A 26,992-nucleotide genomic window follows, 5' to 3' on the forward strand; every position below is an offset into this window, starting at 1 on the left:
TATTTAGATTTCAGAATGGAAAAGGCTAATCTCAGGAAACCCCTGTGGAAATTTGCACTGCAACACACACACACACACACACACACACACACACACACACACACACACACACACACACACACACACACACACACACACACACACACACACATACTTTTTGCTCTAGGGGAGGTTAAAGGTGATGGAACGTTACCCTGGAGATGAGCCTGCTTGCTAATGCAACAACCATCTATTGGGAAGGCTGATGGAAATAAACAAACTGATTTGCATTTGCCAAAGCAGTGGAATTCCAGACACTTGTTATCATTGCTCAATGTGGTTAGCGCCTTTGTATGTTCCAGCTGCTCCTATCTGGCTACTCTGAGTAATGCAGCTGTGATATTTTAAGGGTCTGTTATAGCAGAAGGCAAATCTTATGCAGTGAGATATTCTCTGTGCTGTGTATAATAGAAAAATATCTTCCTAATGGTTTCATAATGGCATGAATAAGTGGAAGATTGAAAATTTTTATAAAGGAAGTTTAGGTACAGGAACATTGTAGGTACACGGCTAAAAAACATTTTCAGGTACAGGTACATTTTTCTGTAAACAGCCAAATGCATTTTCTTCACTAACTAATATCTGATTAGAAATGATTAGAAATTAGATCTCTTTTAATGCTAGCTTTGGAGATTTTTAGCTTTTCTTTGCTCCTCACCACTTGCTCTGCTTGTGCTTCTATAGAGCTAGGTGCTCCACGAAACCTGCGAGTATTTGATGAGGGAATATCATCAATGCAACTGGAGTGGGAACCTGCGCCCGGTCGGGTGCAGCAGTATCTGGTGTCCTATCAGCCAACCGAGGGAGGAGAGACCAAAGAACTGTCAGTAAAGAGATCGTCCACCATGCTCAAAAACCTGCAGTCTGGCACCGAGTATCAGATTTCTGTCCAAGCTCGCTACTCCTCTGGCCTTGGCCAGCCCCTGGATGGCACGGGCACCACGCTCGATGGTGAGTAAATAATACTAATATCCCTAAGTCATTTGTTTGTGTAAGTGGGTGGTAACCTAATAATGCCAACAGTCCCAAAGTGTCTATATGCTCATCTATATATTTAAGTTCAAGTAAGTATAACATAGCTCTTCTTTATTATTTTACACTTAGAATCCACTCATTAACACATTTTGATTTCAATGTTCATACAATCTGTGTCACATTTTATATTCTATATTCAAAATAAAGTTCATTACTATTTGGTGGTGGGGTGGAGGCTAAACAGTTCTGCTTGGTGATGGGGGTTTGGGATGTCACAAGAATTTATTTTGTGAATCAGTGAACGGTGGCATTGAGGAATCCATTGCATTGAGTTTAATTTCTAAGTTGGTAGTAAAAGCCAGCCACAGAAAGTGCCATCGCGCAATTTTATCTAAGCAAATGCCTTATTAGGCCATTGATGGACTGTATACCCAGTAACCGACTGCCCCATAACATTCAGTGCTGGGTAGAGCACTGGGAGGTTGATTGAAAGCAGAATGACATCCAATGTCAAGGTCTTGCACATATTACCCTTGCTTATGCTGCACCCAAGTCTGAACTCCGGCTTGGGTGGAGCTGGAATTCGGTCTGCCCAGGAGAATATTGTGTGTGTGTGTGGTGATAGTAGTGGTAACTAGGGGGATGGGTTATTATTATGAGTCACTTTTTCTTCTGCTGTGTCGGACCCTGTGTGGACTTGCCTGGAATGCAGCAGATCTGTCCTAAAGCTTTGGCTGATGGGTCCATATCTGACGTAATTGGACAGTCTGAGTTTCTTCCTGCCTTTGGTTCCTTGAGCCATATGGAAGGGATTTGACCAATTCAGCAACCAAAGCGTTCTGATTATGATATATTGTGATGTTACTTCTTCCGTCTGTCCATTGACTAACAGAGAAAGTTTCATTGCTGAACTGGCTGAGCTATGATCTCACAGCGGCTTACATAATCCACTTAACATGCAGCTGCTGGAACTAAGATCAAGTAAAACTTTGTTTTAAAGATGGTTTCATGCCTAACTTCTAACAGTGAAGAAAGAAATGAAAACTCCAGCATTTCCCAACCATGTGGATAATAACGCATGTTAAAACGAAAAACGTCCTGTGCCTTAGTGCATCCAAGAGCTCTGATCTCATTGACAGCTCGCACAATCCAATAAACATGAATTCACTGTAGCAGAAATGCATCAGAAGAACTATAGAAGCAGCGTTTGCAGTTTTATTGATGCTTGTGTCACCTTCCTATTCCAGCACTACTGTTACTTAAGAATGCTTAGCCATATTGTAACCAAGAGACATTCACATTACATTTACGGCATTCGGCAGAAACCATTATTCAGAGCAACTTACCATTTTATACAACTGAACAATAGAGGGTTAAGGGCCTTGCTCAAGGGCCCAGCAGTGGCAGATTGGTGGGCCTGGTATTTGAACTCACAGCCTTCCAATCTTAAACATTAAGCTATCACATCATGAGACACGACATTTGTGATGTGGGGACGATTTAATTCATAACTTCCAGTAATGAGAAAAAAAAAGAGGTTATAACAAACTCCTGTACTTATGAGGAATATTGGAAAGCAATGAAACGTAAACTGGATATTAAACATCCTGTAACTTGTTCTATCCAAGAGCTGTGCTTTCATAGCTCACATATATAATTTAATAAACATGAATGTAGTAGATAGACATCTTTGGTCCCTTCCTCTCTACAAAACTTGTGATTTTGATGTATAACTAATAGTTGAATTAAAAAAAATGGAGGTGCTGAAATTTTTCAGGAATCCCGAAGTACTAAGAAAACAATGTGATATTAGTAGTACCTTTAGTAGCACTTTGCTACCTTCCTCTATTCAAGAGCTGTGATTTCAGAGGTACTTGCTCAATCCTGTAAACAGGAAACTTCTGGAAGCAAGTAAAAGGGCAAGGCGAAAAGAATTTTCTTCAGATTTCTAAAGGCTTAACATCCAAACGTGGTGAAAGAAAGCTGACATATTCCAGGACTCCATTGTTAATTGAAAAATAATGGCCATTTTAACAGCACTTTAACCTTTAGTACTTTTCTCAATCCAAGAATTGCAATCTTTTAAAGACATTTTAATGCCTGACTTGCAGACGTGGAGAAGGAAACAGAGGCTCTGATATATTCCAGGACTCCTGAGCTTTTTGGATAATAGTAGGAGGATTTTGACCTTTGCTTGGGTATGGAGCTCAATGGTGGTGCGTCAGAACAGTCTTGTCAACAGCAGCAGACTACATGGAGATTTGTAAGTTGCAAGGGTCTGCTGAGAGGCTGTCAATCTCAGGATTCATTAATGCTGTATCGCTTAACAACAAGCCCTGTGGGATGTTTTTTCTATGTGGTGGGCAGAAACTCTAAAAGTTGCATAGCAGACTAAGATGCGTTTGAGTTCAGGAAGTTAAAAAAGAAGGAAAAAAAAAATAAATGAATTAGTTTTTAAGGAGAAATGAATTTCAATGGACAACGAGGAAATATACAAAATGAAAATCATAGTATGATCTAAAGGCATTCACTAAATTCCAGGGGTTTCGTTTACCACAACATAAAGTGGGCGTGTTTATGGAGGTCTTGGAAAAACGCCCTCTTCCAAAAAAAAAAAAAAAAGGCATACCTACGATGGATAATGAAGGACAAAACAGGCATACAGGTAGATTTTATATCTATTATGAGTTATTATTTTAAAGTTAACCTATTTTCAAAAACAAATAAAAGACCAAAAACTACGGTCAGGGTTAGGGTTAGATTATCAAATAGGCCACGCCCACCCGATGACGCAATATCTGTTACGCTGTTCTGAAATCCCTGGAAATAAGTGCATCCCATGATCTAAATACATGGTCTTCTCACATGGTCTATGTCATGTTCTACTGTTGTAGCCCACATACCTACCTAAGGTTCAAAGCATTGTGCTCTCTGGATTACTTATATTCTTTCTAGCATTGTGGATTGTTTATATGAGTTACTATGGTCTTGCTGTACGCAAGGACCACTTTCCATTGACCTCTCATCAAGAAAACGTGTCTGCCCACAGAACTGCTGACATCCAATTTCAGCAAAACAATCAGAACAAATTAAGAGAGACAAGTTAACAGTTGATACGTGTTGCATTTTAAACATTTCCAAACATGAAGCAGGGGAGTTTGATTCATATTGGAATCCACACGAATTTAGGATTCAGAGTTTTAAGCAGGAAAATGGAGATGGATGAGGGTAAAAAAAAGAGACATGGAAAACAAAGAGATGTAGAAATGGAATCAATCAGTTGGTGAGAGAGAGAGCCAAAAGCAATGTTTTCTATTTGCAGTTTGCTGACAAGGTGCAGCACCTGGGAACTGTCAACTGAGGATGACCTTCTCTCCCAAACATTTGGAAAAAGGCATAATGTATTTGGCTTAGGTCTCGCTCTAAAGGCCCCTGACCCCGGGATGTTACTGAACAATACTGTGCACCTATTCAGCACTTTCCCACTCTTAACGTCAGTTAGGGGGATTCATTTAAGACAACATAGCTTTTCAATGATCTTTATTACAAACACAAGATTGATCTTCAAGGATCTTTTATCAGCACTGAATGTAGCTTGTTTGGAAAACTCCAAATATAAGTATATTCCATGTGAACAGCCCATGAAACTCGGTGTGTGGTCAAGGCTAAGTTTAACTATTGTGTATATTTAAGATTTTTGAGGGAAATATTCAAATTGTCCCAGTCACTGTGCTTACTTGGTCTATAAAATAACTTCATGGTTACATGGTTGATATCAATAGATAAATGTATAGTCATTAATCAGCTTATACTCAGTGTAGTTTATACTGTCAGTGCCTATAAGATTACTAAGAATTAGTAATTAATTAAGAATGATTTCTACAGTAGGTTAAGGCTTTTTTGTAAAGTAATGACAGGTGAAAAGGTAAAATAAATGTCACATATCCTAGCACTTAGATTTAAATAAATAATAATAAATATTAATAATAATAAAGCTGGCAGAAATTTTGCATGGCATAATGCAAGTGTGATGTCTGATGCTACCCAAACTCTTCTATACCTGAGGTTCGGGCTGCTGAAACTAAAAAATAAGACAGCAAAACGCAGACGAGATCCTGAAGACGTTTCTTTCGCTGCAGTAAAATTACAGAAAAGAAAAGTATGCCAGAATGCTTAAGGAGAATACTGAATGTGATGGATTATTTTTGGCATAGCTGTTGGAAAGGTTTAGTCTGAAATCAGATGCGGCGAACTCACAGATCTATGAAATTAACAACACGTAAATCTAATACTTTTATCAGTCTTGAAATGAAAACCCTGTATTTGTAGTGTAACAGTAGACATTTTTCTCTTCACTTGATGATAAGTATCATCTTTGCATCTAATAGCTTGTTAATTAAGTTTTTCACTGAGACAATCAAAAAACTGACCATGTGAAGTGCATTATTATCTGAGAACATGTTGTAGCCATTCAGCTAGTTAGCTCATTATCAGTTTTGGCCAAAAAAAAAAAAAAAAAGAACATTTAGAACATTTGGGATTTGTTATTCTAGTATTTATTACAGATGATCATAGAAAATGAAATGTAAATTATGAAAATAGTGATGCTAGGATAGCGTGCAGACATTTTAATTAGTATAGGAAACATTTACCTACAGTCATGTGAAAAAAATAGGACACCCCTATGTGTGTTTTTTAAATAGATACACATGGGCATTTGATCTTTATTTTAACAAAATTGGGAGATTCAAGTAATATAACTAACCAAATAAAACCAAATAAAAGTCTATAAAATGTAATTCCAATTTCTTGTGAGGAAAAAGTAAGAACCCCCACATTTATTTGTACTTAAATTGGATAAAATTACCCACAGGTGTATCACAGCAGGTGCAAATTATTAGAACATTGTAACAGAGATTGTTGATGCTTAAGAGTCTGGTAAGGGATATAAAAAGATCTTAAAAGTATTTTTAATTAGCCAAAAATCATTTACAAGTGGAGAACATTTAAAACAACTGCCAACATGACCAGGTCAGGCCATCCAAGCGAATTCAACCCAAGAGCAGACCACAGGATGCTTAAAGAAGTTTCCAAAAACCCTGAAATATTAACACAGGAAATACAGCAAGCTCTTGCTACAGTTGATGTCAAAATACATTAATCTAGATCAAGAGCGGCTGCACAACATTAATTATCATGGGAGGAAACCTTTGCTGTTTAAGAAAAGCATAAGGGCAAGACTGAATTTTGGCAAAGAACACAGAGGCAAAGGCCATCTGGACTTCTGGAATAATGTGCTTTGGACAGATGAATCTAAAATTTAATTATTTGGAGACCCTAAACATGACGACCTAAAACATACCAGTAAATCCACCATGGACTCAAAAACAGTCAAAAACTGAAGGGTGATTTGAAACAAACTGTGCATGCAAGAAACCCTTTAAACATCACACAGCTGAAAGAATTCTGCATTGAGGAGTGTGGAACCTTTTCCAGTTGATGTGCTACAAGATGGCTATCCTAATTTTTTCCCATGACTGTATAAAAAAAGGGTATTGACCTTGTAGCTTACAGCATGTAATGCACATTATGTCATTGGAAATATGCAGACAGGCAATTAAAAAAAGCAAGTATTTGGTCATTATACATTGGTCCTAACTTTTTCCTCAGTTGTTAATTTCTTTTGTTGAAACCAAAGTGAAAAAAACTGAATATTTAACGGGCTATCCTAATTTTTTCCCATGACTGTATAAAAAAAAGGGTATTGACCTTGTAGCTTACAGCATGTATTGCACATTATGTCATTGGAAATATACAGACAGGCAATTAAAAAAAGCAAGTATTTGGTCATTATACGTTGGTCCAAATTCTACAAATCTTTGCAAATGTAATGGAAGGATGGACATCATTCTTTAGAAGATTTTCCCGTAGTTAGTGTTTTGACAATTGCTTCAAAATCAGTTCAGCTCCATAATGTACAGAACAGAGTTGAAATCTGCTCAAAGCATAAGATTCACACCATTTTCATCCTATTCAGTGAGTTCGTGTGCACTGATATGGATAAATAGAAAGATTTCATGATAGGATAAAGGTGTAATCAATAAATCACCTAACAGCATAATACAACAATTGTTTGTTGTTATTGTTTATTTTTTCCTTAATGTCTATAATTATTAGTTGAAATTGAGATTTGAGCATTTGGAAAGAGGATTTCCTATGCAGCCCCAAACTGATATAAACAAAAGTAAATCCTCATGCAGCCTTGATTTCCTGCTGCAACATGGTGACTAAATGATGCGTGGATCAGTGCGGATCTAGCTGGGGGGGGGTTTGGTGGGTGTTAATGGAAGACTGCTGTTATATTCATCATTTAATCCATGTACATTAACCAGCAACTCTTAATTTAATAATAGATTGTAAATATATAATGTTTATAAATGAATACAATGTGTGTGTGTGTGTGTGTGTGTGTGTGTGTGTGTGTGTGTGTGTGTGTGTGTGTGTGTGTGTGAGTGTCTTTGTTTGTGGAACGGCTACTAATTCCTGTGAACTTGCAGATCAATTTATATCATTCTCATTAGCACTCAGCGGGGAGAGGAAACTGAGTAAAGCAGTGATTATTTTGCTACTACCAATTTATATAAGATCACACGGGAGTCCCTCAAAGAACCCTTGTGGTTTTAAGAAAAAGAACATTTTTGCAGTTGCCTCATTACCCTCTAATTCACTAGGCCGTGTGTGATTTCTCCACAGAACTTGGCTCACCCAGAGACCTTATAACCAGCGATGTAACTGATTCAAGCTTCATGGTGTCGTGGTCAGCTGCTCCAGGCCGTGTCAGACAGTACCGTGTCCACTGGATGTCGCAGTTTAGTGACGAATCAGGGGACGTAACAGTGCCGGGAGACGTGACAAGCACTCTGTTGGAGGGCCTGAGCCCCGAAACACAGTATCAAGTGTCTGTTTTTGCTGCCTACAGCCTTGGAGAGGGGGAACCTCTGCTGGGAGATGAGACCACTGATGGTATGATGTGTTTCTTTCATCGTAGCATTGTAAACGAAACTTGACAGACATTGAAATTGGGAAATCCATCCATCATAAGCATGTATTTCTAACGAAGGAATGTACTGCATAAGCTATGAGGAAGCATTCATATTGATTTGATTAATTAACCACAGAATGACATCTGCTAATCTACAGAATATGACAGTTAGTAAACATACTCCACAGTTAGAGCTTTTCTGTAAGGTTAGTAGCGACAGGAAAGCACTACTGCGTTATTCTGCAAGAAACAACATTTTTAGGTTCTTTGGCTATGCCTTTGGATTCAAGTATCACATTAAAGTATTCTGATTTCAGGCATGGTATTTTTCTTTCACCCCCAAAAACAATGTAATTACCAGTTTTCCAGAATCCATCACCCATGAAATCATTGCCTTTTCATTCTTGGATTCTTGATTCGTGTTATTATAGAAGTGGTCTTTGTTGTTGTCTTAAGCGGTCTCAAGTCGTCCATGCGATGTTTAGTTTTTTGGCTGTAAGCTATTTGAGAATGTTGAAAAGACAGCTATTGTGGTCATACACAATATGTCAGCCATAATATTAGCTTAAAAGGACAGGAGTGATGTAAAATGGACCAGTAATGATAATGTATTTCTATGGGACAGTTTAAGCAAGGTCAGCCTGGATGTGTGATTAATGTTCATGCTTGAGTCTGTGCAGTTGTTCAGTTGGATTACACCTCTGTACCATTTGGGAATTCTTTAACACATACAATTTTTGATAGATAGTTTCTATTAGCTCATTTTTATGAATCTAAGGTTTATGAAACTCAAAACTAGATCGTGCCAAGAAAATGATTGACGAACCAAAATCCCTTTACTGCAAATTTGACAGATTTGCCTGTGGAGCACCTGAGACTTCTTTTGTGATGGTCACTAAAACCAGAGTCATTTACAATGCAGTAAAGCCTGACCACCGTGGTCTGATAAGTCAAATTAAGTTCGGGGTTTCAGGGTAAGTCAGCCAGATTCTTTTTTGCTGAGACCATGTAGAAGTGGTGGGATTCAGCCATATAAATATATAAATGGAATCCGGAGACTCCTTGGCTGTTCCTTAGTGGAAAAAGTGAGCCGATGGTTGTGAGAGAAGGAGGGGGGTCGGGGTGGGGGTGGCTTTGGGGTGGTTCAGGGGAGATAACATCATGGCAATAGAGTGAAAGCATTTTAAAACTATGCATCTGTGCACTGGCGGCTCTAATTTGGGCCATATGTCTGAGACAGGCTCTAAAAGACTTTGGACACGCTTAGTTAAAGACCGTACGCCTTCTCCATCTACACATGGATGTGCAAGGGAACTCCATAGAGCTATGGAAAGAAATTTGCCTATGTGAGGCATCTAATAATGCAAGGATGATTTTTTTATTTGCTTTTGTGTCCAGCTTAGAATATTTTTGGGTTTTTATCCCCATTTCCTTTTAACAATGAGTTCCTGCGCCAGTTGTGCAGTTTAAATGGGACTCATTCTCTGGTTAAGGATGCAAAAGTTCGCTTAGGTCAATCAGTACATTGGATTGCCACAATTCTTTCCGTTCGTAAAAGTGTTCCTAGTAAAAGTCTTGGAGTCAGTCATTTCTTGGAAGCAAGAAAGATTTAGATGAGAGTAAGCAAAAAACCTAACAGGAAAGCCTTGCAGAACAGGAAATGACAATCAAAAACTTCGTAAGATACGCAAAGAATAGTTTAGAGAAACTGAAATCTTGTGCATAATTTTATTTTATATATCACAATTTAAAAGGAGTAATGTGCAGAGTAATAAATGTTGCTTGTGTTTTATGAGCTTAGTTTATCTGCCATCCCTGGATAATTTCAAGTTCTTAATTTCTTAACATGAACCATGATCAGTTGATTGTTATTGCATTTTTATTGTAAAAGTTAAGTAATTGTCTGTCTGGACAATTTCACAAGAGCTCAGAGTGAATTGAGATCCACAAAACTGTGAAAAAGTAGCGAAAAAAGCCAATATCCACACTTCCATCTGTTATTTCAAAGCCCAGCTTAATATTTTCTGCTTTTTTAAAACACTCCTTTTCCTGAACCTACTTTTTTCCAGAGTGACAAGGTACTGCTGGTAGAAAGGCAATGCTTTCTTTCTTTCATTCTTTCATTCTTTCTTTCTTTCTTTCTTTCTTTCTTTCTTTCTTTGTTCACTTAGAACTATACCAATAGTTACGTACTCACACACTTACTTACTGCCATATAACAGGAGTCTTACTCCAGATGTAGGTTGATTAGTAACAGAAGCTCATACGTTCCAGTTTAGTTCTGTACAAACCACATAGCTTAGGTGTTTCTGACACTGTGTGGGACACTATAATTTGTCTGATATTTTAGGCGGCTGTTGTAATCCTGTTGTTTCTGTCTCCAGCTTCTGCCGCTGCGAAGGCGCTAAGGGTGTCTGACGAGACGGAAAGGTCAATGAGAGTGAAATGGCAGGCAGCTCCAGGCCGGTTGCTGAACTACAGAGTGACTTATACACCCCAGTCTGGTGGCAGACAGCTGAGTGTGAAAGTGCCGCACAATATGACATCCACCGTGCTGAAGAAGCTGCAGCCCATGACCACATATGACATCACTGTTCACCCCATTTACAGGCACGGAGAAGGCAAAGCAAGGCAAGGAGTAGGAACCACACGTACGTTGGCCCATAATTCAAAGCCCATGAGTCACAGGGGGCATGTTTGTGTGTGTGTGTGTGTGTGTGTGTGTGTGTGTGTGTGTGTGTGTGTGTGAGAGAGAGGAGAAAGAGTGAGAGAGAAAGGGAGAGAGAGAGAAAGAGAGAAAGAAAAAGGGAGACAGACATCCTAAGTGTGACAAAAAGTAATTTAAATAGAAGCTTACTTCAAGTAACAACTCCCATCATTATTTTTGTGCATTCTGTTTCTAAACGTTTAACTTGTAATAACACAGAGGTAAGACCGATTCCATCTCAAACCCACTGTCAGTTACATGGAATGTAATTTATGTGTTTAATCTGACGTCGAATAATTGAAGGTTTAGCACCTTGATCATGAACAATGAGTTCTGATATTTTCGTGTTAGTCCTGAAGATTCCATGTACAGATTTCTTTCTGAATAACCACCATATTTGCACACCATTGAACCTTTCACACCATTTTAGTAAATATGCCAAATAGTATAATATATATATATATATATATATATGTTATAGGTTTTCCTATTATTGTCACCAATACAATAGTTTACAACAAAGGTTATATCATTCTTGCTATTCTGTGCAAATCGGTGATTCTAAGTAGCACTTTTATGTGTGACCATTCTTAAAGGATAATATATACATGATTTACATTATAAATGGCACAGTTCGTGTCTGTTGAAATTTAAAGTGAAACCTGTAGTGTATTTGAAACACGCATGTTCACTCATATAATATAGAAACAAGTTTTTATTCATTTTGAAATAGACCAGTCCAGAACATGAGGTAGCAAAAAGCAGTGAGCTTCCGGTAATAGGTGCCTTTATGTTTAATAATATTTAGATTTATAAATCATAAAACCTTCCTCAAGCGCTGAGCCCCTCCTATAGATACACCGGTGGGATTTTAGAATAGAAACTGAAGGGATGGGATACTTTATTTCACAGAAAGGAAATTACTACTAGTTATGATTAATAATGCAATTTACTATTACAGTTAGTTCAAGTGAACTTGAAAAGCTTGGTGTGTCTCCCTTCATATAACTGGTGTACATGTACAACATTATTATTAACATGTACTAAGATGGCTGTCTGTTTCTTGTGCAGTGTCACCTTTTAAAGCACCAAGAAACCTGCAGACCTCTGAACCGACCAAAACGAGTTTCCGTGTAACTTGGGATCCAGCTCCAGGAGCTGTGCGCGGCTACAAAGTCACATTTCACCCAAGCGATAATGAAATAAATCTTGAAGAGATGCTTGTGGGACCATATGACAACACGGTTGTCTTAGAGGAGCTCAGGTAGAGTAAAAACCTATGTATATTTTGTACTGTTCAGTTTTAGTCTTACACTCGGCATTTTTTCTAAAGGTTGTTTTCTGGGTTTGTCCTCAGAGCAGGAACGAAGTACGCAGTGGCTGTGTTTGGAATGTTTGATGGAGGGCAGAGTTTGCCTTTGGCTGGAGAGGAGAAAACCACACTTATTGATCCACCTGATCCCCCACCCATGGACCCTCCTGGTAAAGCGTCACTATACCTAATACATATATACACGCTTTAGACATTCACGTGACAGGAGCTCACGTGTGCACTCTGCGAAAAAAAGTTTGGTGTTCAAACTTTGTGAAAGAAGTTCCTTTCACTTTTCATTCATGATATTTAAAACAAAACGTAACGTTACCCAGAAACCTCTAAATCTCTCCATCTCGAAGGTACTCCTTTGTAAGAAACCTTAAAGAAAAAGTCACTGCTTTACCTCAGCAAAAATGTCTCTACTTGTGCCGCAGCAAACAAACAAGCCAAAGGAATGTAGCATCTGTTTACCACCTTCTTCTCTTTCATATTTCATGCTTCTGAGAAATCCTTATGGAAAAGAAGCAAACTCCTTCCAGTTAAGAGCAGTTTTGCAGCCAAGAGAGAGAAAAGAGAGAGTGAGAGTTATGTGATTTCGTCACAGAGCAGCATGAAGCTAGGAAAATGTTATGCTCATCTAGTGAGTGTTGTGATTTGAGCCTGAACCCTAGCAAAAAACTCCTTCTTCAATTGAGCTCGGACCCGATAAAGCTTTTCCCTTTAGATTCTGATTTGATGCCACATTTCAAGACATGTCTAGACGATGAGCCGATTCACATGCTTAATATTGTTACTATTTCACTAATATCAAACTTATATATATATATATATATATATATATATATATATAATAACTTTTTGTTTAGCTTTTTTCTTTTTCTAGTAAATAGTCAAATAAAATGTTAAATATTCAAAGCAGAAATAAAAAAAAACACTCAGAGAGGGAGACAAGAAGCTTTCTTTTAATTCAGGCAAGGAAAATCAGACTGTGGCATACAAATAATTTTATAATATATTTCAAATGCTCTGTTCCCGTTTTTACTCGTATTAGTGAGAATGTTTTTTTTTTTTTTTTCATGCTAAACCATGATATCTGATTGAACACACTAGCCAAAGAACTCAGCTGAAAAAAGACATCTATCAAAGATCAGAGTACAAATTACTCAGGCTTACTCAACGTTTTGAACTTAACACTGACCTTGTGTACATAACTGTAGCTCAGTCTCCAAATTGCAGACAGGCTTTTGGCTTTCCCCTGAATCAGTCATGAATAAATCAATGTGCTGCTATAACATGTTTTCAATTGCAGAGGCAGAGGCAGTGTGTGCAGTGCACTAGTCTCTTTGCAGGTGTCTGGAGCTGTGTAAAAAAAACCCAACAAAAAAAAAAAACGTATGGAACGTAAAGGAGGAATGTGCCATAACTCAGGGTGGGTTTTGCTCGTATATCAATCATCTACAGACCTTCTTCTTCTTGCGGAGACAGAGGCCATCATGTCTGGCCTCCAGGGCCGGATACCAGAGGAGACTGGATACTGCAGAAAGAACAAAGATGTGGGGGAAAGCAGGGAGGAGGGAAAGGAAGGGGGTCATAAATCTTGTACATTGTTTGGAACTGTCCGTTGTTAAATAAATAAATAAATAAATAAAGATTTTTTTTTTTTTTTTACCAAATGTGTGTTCTTAACTAACAGAGTTTGTTCCTGTCCTTATTGCATTTCCTGCTTGATTTCATTTTCTTTAATCGTCCTGTTAGTCTCAGGGATTCCCTGTCGCTAAAGCTGTTTTAATTTTGTGTATGACGGGTGTCCTCCATGCCCTTGTTCCACAGATACTCAGTGTAAAACCACAGCCAAAGCAGATATCGTTCTGCTGGTGGATGGCTCCTGGAGCATTGGCCGTTTGAACTTCAAGACCATTCGGAATTTCATCTCTCGCATGGTGGGCGTCTTTGACATTGGACCAGACAAGGTCCAGATTGGTAAGACTCTGCTGCTACGGTGCATTTTTTTAGAGGCACAGATTTATGTCTATGACTTAACACTTCTGGATGCCAGATGTGGGCTTTGATTTGGGGCCCAGAAATGAGTTATTACCTGAATTTTGCAGTTCTTTGCTTAAAAGTGTGAGAACAATATAAAATAAACAATAAAAGAGAATCTCCTAAATCATCAGGTCTGACATTTAATTTACATATTTTCCAGCTTTGGCTCAGTACAGTGGAGACCCCAGGACAGAGTGGGACCTTAAAACTCATCCAACCCGTGATAGCCTCTTAAATGCTGTGGCTAACCTGCCGTATAAAGGCGGAAACACCATGACGGGTACCATGTCTGGATTTACAACATTTTTCCAGTGTTTACTGTATAAAGCACATTGATACATATTTTCAGTATTTTATGTGTTCATTTAAAATGATAATTTAATAAGTGCATGTCTATAATCCACTTTTCTTCCCACTTTTCTTCTACTGAACAGGTCTGGCTTTGAACTATATCCTGCAGAACAGCTTTAAACCGGAAGTGGGTCTCAGGCCTGACTCTCGTAAAATCGGTGTCCTCATTACTGATGGCAAGTCACAGGATGACATTATTGCTAGCTCCCAGAACCTGAAGAGCAAAGACATTGAGCTTTACGCCATTGGTGGGTGACCAAGTTTATTATGTTGTGAGTTAAAATGCTAAAAGTAGAAACTTGAAGTAATTCTGTTCTGTTTAAGGGTACTTGTGTGGTATTTGTTACCATAGTCTCTTCTTATACTTAGTAATGCTGCGTTTCACAGAGACTGTGTGCTAAGTTATTCAGCTAGTTGTATTCAATAAGAGTTTATTAAACTAGTTTTAATGCTTAGTAGACATTCAGGGGTTCTGTAATGACTGAGAATAAAAGAGACTTTTTGACTCTCGATGTGTAGGTGTGAAGAATGCTGACGAGAACGAGTTGAGATCTATTGCCTCTGAACCCGATGAGATCCACATGTACAACGTTAATGATTTCTCTTTCATGATGGACATTGTTGATGACCTCACCGAGAATCTCTGTAACAGTGTTAAAGGACCAGGTAAATTCCATAAAATAAAACCTGACATATAGTTTGAAACTGAGGATATGATCTTTTAGACAGTAGATAAGGCGAGGCACAGAAAAAAAGTCAGTTCTAATGAAAAGTAGTAAAAGATTAAAGCTAATTGTTTCCTAACAAACCCAAACATTTTACACACATTCTAATGAGCGTTTGAATACAATTAGGTTGTGAAACAAGTTAACAATCATGACCACATCCTAATGAAGGCATAAAAAGTAATAATGTGAATAAAGGAATAAAATGGGACATATGGTGTACAGATTACGATGGGTCATTGGGGACAGAATCACTTTGGCTTTGACAGTCAGATTGTATTGGAATTTCAATATCTGACTACATTGTAGTTGTCAAGCAAGAGCTGGGAGCTGTGATATTCCAGACTGAATAAACTTGAAGGGGAAGATTGTAAATCATAGCTGCGCAAGTTGGCTGAGGTGAACCACCAACCGTCGTAGCTGTTACTTCTCAAGACTTTGTTTTAAAAATACATTTCTCTAAAAGCATAACAATGCCATAACTCTACAATGGAGTCCAGATATTGAGCTCAGTTCCTCCCAAAAGCATAACGGTGATTTACCGCATGCCGAAGGTGTACACTATATCCTCAAACAGTCCAGCCCTTAAATATATTGATATTTGATCCAATTCACCTTTTTCAAGAGAAACCAATATGCCTCAGATAGATTTGTAGCTTGTGTAAATCGTAGTGTGAGAGCTGTTTCAATCCACATTGCAATTTTTCCATTGCTCATGAAGGAGGAGGAGGTCCAGGAACTCCCACGGACCTAGAGACCTCAGAGGTGACTCATTACTCCTTCCGTGCCACTTGGATGCCCCCTGATGAACCTGTCGAGAGATTCAGGATCGAATATGTCCCTGTGGCTGGAGGCAACATTGAAGTGGTGAGACTCCCTGATGGCTACTGACTTACATGAAACTACTCATTCAGAAAAATGTTGTCTGTTTCAAAAAAGATCGATCAACCAGTCAACATGTCTGAAGCTTCTTTAGTTATATAGAGCAGCTAAAATCTTGATAGCAAGTTCAGCACTGTAGTCTAATTCAGAAAGTCGAAATATATCCCAAGTTTCTGAAACAAATTAGGATGAGTCGAAAGCCAACAAATCCAACTGTTGCGATATTGTCAGATGAATCGCTTTAAATCAGCTTGCAGTGTTGCCAAGTTAGGAACTGAGAAAGGAAATGATTCTTTTTTTAAGATCGCAATTGTTTTAACTCTGTCAGAACACTGTTGTCCACACAAGTGTGTGTCAGAAACAAAGTAAATCATCCTAAAAAAACATTCTTACTCACCATCAGCATTAACATGGAAGCTCTGCTGTGAAACTAATCTAACAGGCTTCAGACACAAAAAAATGTCTTGGTTGATTGACAAGGGGAAAATCGTACAAATATCTTGTTTGGCTGAATTTATTTTTACACTCTTTTTCCAGTAACGAACACAACCCATTCCACTGATTTATCATCAGTAGTCCATACTGATAGTTTGCTTTATGCTTGTGAAACAGCCAGTTTAGATACATTTTCAGTGGCGGATTTCTCCACAGAATTTTTTCCGTACACGTGCCCAGCGTTTTCCGTCGTCCTATTAAAGGCATCATAAAGTTGAGGTTTTGCGGCCGGGCATGAGTTACAGTCCTCCAGAAGTGACTGCACATTGGTTTGACTTTTTATTGAATCTCTTACAGTGGAAACAACTGCTATTATATAATAAGATCAAATTTATACCACATGTAAATCTGTCTTATGGGAGGTCTGGTTATACGTTACATTCCCAGGATTCTTATATGTAGACATCACTCTTTTCCTATATATTTTTATCTATGAAATCATCATAGATGTCCAGTGAGATGTGATTTTATTGTAAACTACTGCTTTATTTGAACATATTAGAGTTTTAGTCTATAAGGATATTAAATATAAGGTGTTCTGTATTGTTGTAAGATGGTGTATTGAAATATTTTAGAATCTGTACTACATCGACGTTGTTATTGTTACCATGTTATTCTCTGCTATGATCTATGGATGTTAAATAATTATCTGACAGCCTTATTTGTTTTGATTTTTTTACAGGTGTATGTGGATGGTGAGGAGAACACTTTGGTGCTGACCAACCTGACCCCGGACACAGAGTACGCAGTGAGGGTCTACTCCATTATTGGCGAGGAAAACAGTGAACCCCTCAAAGGCACAGAAACCACCTGTAAGTTGTACAAATATTTACTGTACTGTACTCGTTGTTTTACTGGTCCTTGAATTTCTCCAGCTTGTTCTACTTTATTTTACTTCAAATAAATTCTGAGATCACTTCCTCTACTCTAGAGAACTATAAATACCATCCTGCAGCTTTTTTTGGTTGGGAATTACCTAAAATGTGGACAGTTACTGATCATATGTTTGTCACTACATTGTTCTTTCTTATTGAGCTAGAAGTTTGTTTTAATCATGGTTGTCTTTTTTGCTTAAAGAATAATCCAAATGAAATGAAAGTGAACAAACAAAAAACTCTCTGAACAAACAAAAAGTTTAACTTTTTTTTTTTTTTTTTTTTTTACACTTGTGGCACTAGAAGTATCACAGACATATCAACCAGCGCCAAGTTTCTTACGTTGGTGTCTATAAAAATGGACTCTTTTTTGCAGATATATTTGCTACTTCAAACCTCAAGCAAACAACACCTTAAATATTCAGCTATGATACAATAGACTATCCTCTGTAGCTGTAATACCTAGACTTCACTTTACTCCTGTAGTGCCCCTGGAAGCTGTGAAGAGCATGATAGTCTATGACGAAGCTATGACCAGCATGCGAGTGAGATGGGAGCTGGTAGGAGGTGCTAGTGGCTACCTGCTCAAGTACATCACTGTTAACGCCACTGTGCCCACTGTGGAGAAAGAGGTGAGAGCTAAACCATGTGCAAATGCTTACTCAGCCTTTCCATAGCCACTTTATGAAGCATGTTGGCAAGAACCTTGCCAGTGATTCCTCACTTCCAGATGGCAAAATGCAAGAAAGCTATGCTTTTTACTGTGCTGTTAAGCAAGGACATACAAAAAACAGGCTTCTGGGACCCAACAAGGTAATGGCAAAGATTAGATCATGTTGGGTATGTGACAGCTGTTTCTCCCCTGAAGTCATTGCATTGATATGAACCAAAAAGGAATTGAGCAGATGCTGTGAATTTTTGACTTACTGTTTTCTACAGGGTGGCTATAGGGCTGCCAGATATTGCCCTCCAAAAGTAGGAAGAGACTTTAAGGAAAAAACAGCTTTCGTTTTGAATGAGGCATTTAAAACAAAGTGACAAGTCCTGCCCAAGTCTGGCTGTTCTGCCTTCTCTCTAACATCCGGTCTCTGTTTCTCTCCCACTTGCAGATGCAAGTTAGGGAAAATGAGAATGATGTCCAGCTGCTGGAGCTGCTTCCTAATACGGCCTATGCTTTATCCCTGTTTGCTCTACACGGGAACGCTGCCAGTGCACCCCTCATTGACCAGGGAGTCACTTGTACGTTAACTTAAATTCATATCCAAACTATTCCTGTTTATTTTTCCTTTGTTTTTCCTGCTGATCCATTTGTAACTATCTCCTGCTCCTCATTTTTTTTCATCATGTTGTTTGACTCTCTCAGTACCTCTCCCTCCATCTGGAAAACTGAAAATCAGCGAAGTGACCCACAGTTCCATGCGTCTGAATTGGGATGCAGCTCCAGGAAATGTCATAAAATACATCATCACCTACAAGCCTGAAGGTGGAGAGATAACTGAGGTACTATATATTCTATCCTGTCTAAAATGTGACAGGAAAAATATTACACAACCATGAGGTATAACTTATTTTACAAATGGCAAATCAAACATTGCATTTTTTGAAATAGAACTCACTATGTAGAGCATGTAAAGTGTTGGCTGTGCATCAGCATTGAGCAACGATCCATGATTTGTGGATGGGGATTAGTGAATATAGGAGATAGAATTGCTTCTGTCATATATTTTAAGCCTCTAGGATTTAAAAACAACTATATAAACTAATCTGGAATCAACACCAATAGGAACTCACAAACCTCCCATTCATGTTTAAACCCTTGAGCACTACAGCTGTGGTCAGTCAGTGCAGTGTTACAATTGGACACAATGTGGGGCCAGAATTCAACCTTCTTTAAAGCCCAATGGATCAGTACTTACAGTATGAAGTTGTGTGGTCGAATTGAAGCTGGAAAAGAACCTGCTTTGTTGTGAGGCTTGTTTTTATATTGTTATTATAGGTGTTTGTATAGTGCCGGGCTGTCCGAGTCCTACTAAAAGAAAAATTCATTAATCGGGGGGTTGAACATTTGATAAGTGTGTTAAAGTTTATTTGCCAGAAACTACATAGTAAAAAGTCACACGGCCAACAGAATGGTCAGAATACGTTTTTCAATGTATGCAAATTTCCCACACATAGCCAAACTGTGTAAGGGTAATTAAGGGACACATTTTATGCCTTTTGGACATTTTCTGTGGGCTTATTGACATTTCTGTTTTCTCACCTTGATGTTTAATTGATAGATTGAGGTCGGTGGTGATGTCATTACTCTGGTTCTTAATAACCTACGTTCTCAAACTGAGTATGATGTCACTGTCACTCCTGTATATGATGTGGGAACAGGAAGCACAATGACCGGCACTGATATCACAGGTGAGATTATATTCTGGTTCATTCTTTGGCGACAGTGAATTATTTGTGTTTGTATTTTTATAGCTTAGCTATTTCTGTCATTTCCCATGCATTTTAACACTTAACAGTTATGCATTATGGCTAAATAGCTCCTAAATCAGTGAGTCATGGGACATTGTTTATTTTTTATAGGACAATGTTTATTTATGAATTCCAACTGCTGCACTTAGCAGTTATTTTCACTGTCACACAAAGCCATTTATTGTAGACACAAACATAACAGCTCATGTGAGACTAATAAAAGGGGCCAACATTAGAAAACATTATGTAGAGCTTAAATGATGACTTAGTCTGGTAACTGGGTCAAACTTTTTTGTCCGCACATGCAGATGTCGTGCCAGCTCCAAAGAACCTGAGGTTCTCTGAGGTGACTCAGACCTCATTTAGAGCCACATGGGAACACGGAGCCCCAGATGTTGCTCTCTACCGCATTGGATGGGTTAAGAAAGGGGGGACGGACATCCAAAATGTAAGTTGATATAAATTCAACCAAAGTATTGCTATAGTGCTTTATGTAATTCCTTAATCACCAATGTCCAAACCAAAAGGAACAGAAGCAGAGAATCTCTCTAAGATCCAGCTAAGGAGAAGGAAAACAATGTAGGAATCAATGTTTAGAACATTTTACTCAATACAGTAGATAAAGAGGACAAGTTGGTCATTATGACCACCCAGTCAGTAAAGACAGAGCAGCGATTAGCCTCAGAATCGCAGAAGTCTAATACAGATCAAATCATTAGCTTGTGATGATAGTTGCCTATATAGTGTTTTTCTAAAACTAAAATGTTTGTCTCTTATAAGATGATCCTTGGCAGCGAGGAGACGTCTCATGTTCTCACAGACCTGGACCCAGAAACTCTGTATGACGTTACTGTCACAGCCATCTACCCTGATGAGTCTGAGAGTGAAGACCTGATTGGTAGCCAACGTACATGTAAGAACCACACATCCAAACGGATCCACATGTGCAAGTTGAATACATAAACAAAAATGTCTTCCTCAGTGACCAAACTTAAATAACTTATTGTTCTCTTAACATCTTTTTCTAGTGACAAAGATCAGTATGTCTGGTATGTTGTTTCAAACAAGAAGAAATAATGACATTACAATAATTGTAATGATAACCCCTGCTGGTGCTGGTCATGAAAATGCTCATGAAAGCACAATTTTTCAAAAAAAAAAATAAAATAAAAAAAATGCATGTGCATTACTGAACACGGTGCAATTGCTAATAAAAAGTGTGAATTGCAGCAAACTTTGCACCAGAAACACCACTCATCCACCAGTCTTGTCAAAATCATTATGTCACCCATCATCCTGCCATTAATGTCATTCATTGCCAGTGTCATTAGCTCTCAGTCTTGGTGTCATTATATGTGCATGTGCCTACATAACCTGCCCGGCTCTACTATGACCACATTGTGAAACGTGGCTTTATCACCATCACCATTCGCTTCTCCATCTAGCTTCCAGGGCTGAATGTAATAAGAATAGTACAACGTGACTTGGTTAACTTGTGCTTCACCTTCCGCCAGCTCCCAATGGACCTCCTCAGAACTTGCAAGTATTTAATGCCACTACCACCACTCTGACTGTGAAGTGGGACCATGCTCCTGGCCCCGTCCAGAACTACAAGATCGACTATCAGCCAGTGGATGGTGGAAAATCTTTATTTGTAAGTCTTCCTGCACCGCGTCACCCCTCATTGCAGAACGGATCTTTATAATCACAACGTAATGGGCTGCATTTAACTGTCTCGATATGTCCAACAGAACTTTTCCACATTTACTAACACAAAATATGTTTTACGGACTTGTTAAGCCTTATGTTATCAATTACAGTAGGAACCCCCCTGGAAAGTTGGAAACCCTTTTCTATAACCCTCAACAGCCCCTGGAACACAGCACAAACTCTGTTAAATGTCTCGAGCCATAAGCAATTCATTCTAAAGAGCACTGCTTGTGTGATTAAGTCAATTATCTAAAGGATCGTTAACTGTACAAAACCCTGTCAACAAAGCTTTTGGCTGTTATTTGTTTTTTTGTTTACCACATTGTGTAGATCTCCAAGTTGGCCAAAGAACATACAATTTTACACATGAAGAGCATGAATAGAAATTGTTAAAAAACTGGATATGCATAATAATAGAACCCACTCTCGCCATTTGTTCCGTCATGTCCTAACCCATTTTTTCCACGCAGTTTTACAATTATAAAAACACAGAACTCAAAACAACACTGGATCCAATTTTAAACAACAAACGTGGGTACATAATAGAGAACAATACCATCACCGTGGATGGCTATGTTAGGAAAAGTTGAATAATATTCCTATGCAGATATTTTTAAAAAGAGTATAAAAATGAATTCAAAGCTTATCCAAACATTTCAGTTTGTCTGCTGGTAAAAGTTTGCTACCTCCTAGTTCTCCAAATCTGGGGATATCCTGGAATAATTTTTCTCTTGATGATATTAGATACAGGATGCCGTGTGCTTTCCTTTCACACGATGCTATGCTGACAATCTTTTCTGGTCCACATTTTTGTTCTGTGCAATTCCACAACACCTGAGCTAGAGGTTCAAGTTTCTACACATCATCAGGGGATCCTACTTCGGTATCACTGGACACTAAAATAGCTGCAAAAAGACCTGGTTAATGTGGGAGTCTTTATGGGCTAGCATGGAAAACTGACCCCAGGGTTAAATATGTTTCTGACTCATTATTTAATGATGTAAACTTTACAATGAGAAAACAATTGTTGGGCTATTTGACTTTTCTCACATTATTACTTTAATATTTAGACTATGTCACTGTCTCTGGGCTTAGATCTTCACACAAAGGACATGTTCTTTACCGCAACAGACGTTTGCATATGCCTTACATAGATAATGTTGCACACTTGTTTAGAAGTAAATCTAAATGTAAAGCTTCTGATTAAGTCATCAATATCTTAATTTATTGACATATCATACTAACATAAATAAAGTATTTAAGCTAAAAAAAATATGAATAAACACATCATATTTTAATAACTAATATATGATTCATAGACTAGATCATAAAATATCTATATATAATCCTGCAGAGGTTTTATAGAACTGTATATAATAATAATAAAAAAACAAAAACAATAAAAAATAACATGCATACTACATTAAGTACAAAGGTTTTGATATAGTATCAGTGCTACATGTATATTACTAAATGAGGCTATTCATTGCCTCACGACTCAATGGACTGTGTATTGCTACGCAACAAGTGACTCAAAACACATAGCTGAGGCATCTGAGGGATCATCAGGGAAGAGCAGTGGAACGTTTTAGACGGGCCAAGTCAGTCTGCTTATTCACATACAATTATTACATCCAATGAAATGCCTCAAAATGGACAAGAACCACAGCAAAAAATATTGGCAAAGCACTGCAAAGGGAAATCATGAGAATATGTTTCTGTCAGTGGGCCAAAGACCTAATGTGGTTATAGCACATATGGTCAAATACTAATTTATATGTTTCTTTAATTGTCATTTCGGTTTAAGTTCATCTGAGCACATGAAGTAAAAATTTCCAAAACACCTGAGTCCAGGAATACTCAGAATAAAAAAAAAAAGCATGCTCGGTTCTTTTGATTCCAACCCATTTGATTAGCATGATAAATGTTAATGTTGGCTTTGAGCACTTTTGGACAGCACCTTAAACCTTAAGCTTTTAGCAGTGTTGCTTCTAAAACTACTATAAGTTCACAAACTTCATGAAGTGGTTTATTTTGTGGGGTATAACAAAGTGATGCTGTAATGATGTTTAGCACCTCATCACCATGTCAGCCAGTGGTTTTCTTGATTACTTGGTTTCTAAACAGAAATAAAAAAAAAGTTCCAGTAATTTGTCCAAAGCAAACAGTTACTGACTGCTGACATGTATTCCAAACAGACCCAGGTTGGAGGAAAGAAGAACAGTGTTATTCTTCAGAAGCTGACTCCTGACACGGCATATTCCATCACTGTATCCGCAGTGTACCGCACCGGAGAGCCCAAAGACATTTCTGGCCAAGGAAAGACAAGTATGTGCTTCTTTTTTCTTCAAGAACTTACCTAAGTTGTATGAATGATATCCTTTCACAATACAATATCCTTTTATTTAAAGGATTGAAAATCAGAGTGAAATATTGAAATATTTGATCTTTTCCAGAACCATTAGGTGGGGTGCGAAACCTCCAGGTCATGAACCCGACCATGACCACACTGAATGTGCGCTGGGAGCCAGCTGAAGGAAAAGTAAAGGAGTACAAAGTCATATATGTTCCTGAAGCTGGTGGAGCTGAAACCATGGTAGGACTGGTAGGGCTGTCAGCTTGCTGTTGATGTTGGGTTGGAATGTCATTTCTGTGTTTGCAACATAAATCATGAAATAGTTTTGCTTTAAACATCAAATTGACTAACATTTGCTATTCTTTAAATGAACAGGAGCAGGTATCAGGAACGACTACCACTACGGTCCTGAGAGCCCTGCAGCCAGACACAATGTACTCCGTCACTGTGTACCCAGTGTATGCTGATGGTGAAGGCCAAAGGATGTCAGAAAATGGAAAGACAAGTGAGTTTTCAAATTATTGCCATTAAATCATCAGCTAAAGCAAGTAAAATAGGTTTAAACCTAATCTGTGTTGTGGTCTTTTTGATTGATAGTTCAGAGCTCTCCTCAGTGGAGAATGTGACACCAAAATTGTAAAACAAAATAAATGTGTTTTTGCAGGGGCCCTTGGAGGAGTAAAGAATTTGAGGGTCACTGACCCCACTATGACCTCTCTCAATGTCAAGTGGGACCCTGCTGATGGGGCAGTACGCCAGTACAAGATCTTCTACGTCCCTGCAGCTGGAGGCACCGAGGATACGGTGGGACTTGTTGAAACTGGTTCTAATCGTGTTTTTTTTATTTGAATAGATATTTCTGCCTTATTTGTAGACTTCCTATTGGGTTCCTTCTGGGCACAAAAAAAGCAAACAAGAAAAACCAAAAAACTATATATATATATAAAACTATATACTGTTTTACAGTAGCTGAACCATCCAATCAATTTACAAGGTCTGATGTACTTTTCAAATGTGCATGCTGTAGCTCCAAAAGATATTGTGACAGACTTTTTGAGCCCCAACTATTATTATTATTGATGCTTTCTATGTACAGAAAATTTTGCAGTAAAATACGGACACACTGACATAGATACATTCCTATTTTGAACAGGACCAAGTTCCTGCTGGCACAACAAACATTGTCCTAAGAAACCTTCAGCCAGACACTCTGTACTCTGTGTCAGTTTTGCCAGTATATCCAGCTACTGAGGGTCGTCGACAGTCTGATACCGGAAAGACCTGTGAGTATCAAGTCACCGTTTCACCACCGTGACATATTTTGTCGTTGATCATCGTCTTGCTAAGTCACCATCACTATCACTTTACAGTGCCTCTGAGTGGCGTTAGGGGTCTCCGTATCTCTGATGCAACCTTCACCACGCTGACAGCGACCTGGGACACTGCTGATGGAAATGTTCAAGGCTACAAAGTCATCTACATGCCCACAGATGGAGGCCCTGAACTTGTGGTACAGTTCTGCCTCTTTTTCTCTCATTGCTCAATTGCATTTTTTTCCCCTTTTATTTCTTTTCCCCCATCACAATTACCACATCACTACAGTGTTGACATCACCTGATGACAGGCAAAGATTTTCTGAGATGTGAAATGTAAGCGCCTGGCACAGGCCCTGATGACTGAAAAAGATACTCATCAGCTGAAAATGCCACTGAGATTTTTAATCCTGAACGTGAGATTTGAAATCCCCTTAGACATACCACTGTTCGGGATCACTCGGAGCAAAGCGAGTGTGAAAAGCACACAAACTAAAAAATGATTTAATTTAATTTAATTGTTAAATCCATTATGCATGATATTTGGAAATGGATCCTTGACATTTCTATTTTGCATGCCAATGTTCAGGATTGCTTGGAGCAAACCAAGTGTGAAAAGAATACTATATGCAAATTAAATGTATTATTACATTTGACTTGGCAATTGGATCATGCAAGAATTTGCATTACCTATTTGAAACTGGCAGGCATATGCCATGAGGTTTGAGTTAAAATTACTAGGAAGAAAAAGATCGATTGAGATACTGCTTTATTACCAGAACTTGCTGAATAGAAGAGTTTTTCCATTTCCACCTTTGGCAGTTCATCTCAGTAGGATGTCTCCTGTTTCACTTCACAGGAACAAGTATCTGAGAGCACCACTACTTTTGTGATGAAAAGCCTTAAGCCCAATACTGAATACACAGTCACTGTGGTGCCTGTTTATGCCGAAGGAGATGGACCACAGCTCTCTGAGAAGGGCAGAACAAGTAAGTAACAATGGTAACATCCAAAAATGAAGGTCCATCATCTTTTTTTTACATCAGCCATTTGTTGGAAAGAAAAGAATCACTTCAATTCAATTGTTGTTCTCAGAACCTCTGGGTACTGTGAGGAACCTTCAGGTTACTGATCCAACCATAAATACACTCAATGTGCGCTGGGATCCTGCTGAGGGTAGCGTCAGAGAGTACATTGTCATCTATATCCCTGAAGCTGGTGGTGAACAAGATGTGGTGAGACATCCTGTTATTGTCTACAACCAAAATTTTGTCATCTATGTTTAAAACTCCTTATTGCCTGAAGAAAAACAAAAATCCATGCTCATCTGTGCTCACTGATCACTCATTGCTTTCTATATGTCAAATGTGAATGAATAGGAACAGGTATCTGGGAGCACCACCTCCACCGTTCTGAAGTCTCTGGAACCTGACACAATGTATACTGTTTCTGTGGTACCTGTTTACCATGAGATGGAGGGGAAGCCCCTGTCAGAGAAAGGAAAGACAAGTAAGTCATACATTTGCTAATAAGATATATTAACTAAAACCCACTGCTGTTACCATATGGCAAAAAAAATATTTTTTTTTAGTTTACAAGGCTTCTGATTGCATTAAGAGCTCATTTATGGGCCTGTAAAAGTGGAACAAAATAATTACAAGGTTATTTTTTATGACAAATCAAATCCATGAGTAT

General features: G+C 38.3%; 1 protein-coding gene across 3 annotated transcripts in view; it reads left to right on the top strand.

Moving 5' to 3' along the window:
- The window catches only part of col12a1b (collagen, type XII, alpha 1b), a 75,557-nt gene that overhangs the window by 13,667 nt on the left and 34,898 nt on the right, over positions 1-26,992 (top strand). For 2 of the 3 annotated variants that reach the window (XM_047801629.1, XM_047801627.1), the window contains exons 13-40: positions 724-990; positions 7,768-8,037; positions 10,441-10,707; positions 11,835-12,027; positions 12,121-12,245; positions 13,909-14,058; positions 14,282-14,401; positions 14,556-14,720; positions 14,992-15,138; positions 15,919-16,064; positions 17,257-17,386; positions 17,936-18,081; positions 18,559-18,688; positions 18,813-18,949; positions 19,729-19,858; positions 20,227-20,366; positions 20,699-20,831; positions 20,947-20,967; positions 21,433-21,572; positions 23,827-23,956; positions 24,085-24,224; positions 24,360-24,489; positions 24,649-24,788; positions 25,138-25,267; positions 25,355-25,494; positions 26,157-26,286; positions 26,393-26,532; positions 26,677-26,806. In XM_047801629.1, the coding sequence (XP_047657585.1) occupies positions 724-990; positions 7,768-8,037; positions 10,441-10,707; positions 11,835-12,027; positions 12,121-12,245; positions 13,909-14,058; positions 14,282-14,401; positions 14,556-14,720; positions 14,992-15,138; positions 15,919-16,064; positions 17,257-17,386; positions 17,936-18,081; positions 18,559-18,688; positions 18,813-18,949; positions 19,729-19,858; positions 20,227-20,366; positions 20,699-20,831; positions 20,947-20,967; positions 21,433-21,572; positions 23,827-23,956; positions 24,085-24,224; positions 24,360-24,489; positions 24,649-24,788; positions 25,138-25,267; positions 25,355-25,494; positions 26,157-26,286; positions 26,393-26,532; positions 26,677-26,806 (4,167 nt within the window). The remainder of the gene's footprint in view (positions 1-723; positions 991-7,767; positions 8,038-10,440; positions 10,708-11,834; positions 12,028-12,120; positions 12,246-13,908; positions 14,059-14,281; positions 14,402-14,555; positions 14,721-14,991; positions 15,139-15,918; positions 16,065-17,256; positions 17,387-17,935; positions 18,082-18,558; positions 18,689-18,812; positions 18,950-19,728; positions 19,859-20,226; positions 20,367-20,698; positions 20,832-20,946; positions 20,968-21,432; positions 21,573-23,826; positions 23,957-24,084; positions 24,225-24,359; positions 24,490-24,648; positions 24,789-25,137; positions 25,268-25,354; positions 25,495-26,156; positions 26,287-26,392; positions 26,533-26,676; positions 26,807-26,992) is intronic. The other variant, XM_047801628.1, reaches the window with a different exon arrangement.

Source organism: Tachysurus fulvidraco, chromosome 16 (assembly GCF_022655615.1).
Source record: "Tachysurus fulvidraco isolate hzauxx_2018 chromosome 16, HZAU_PFXX_2.0, whole genome shotgun sequence".
Classification (NCBI taxonomy): domain Eukaryota; kingdom Metazoa; phylum Chordata; class Actinopteri; order Siluriformes; family Bagridae; genus Tachysurus; species Tachysurus fulvidraco.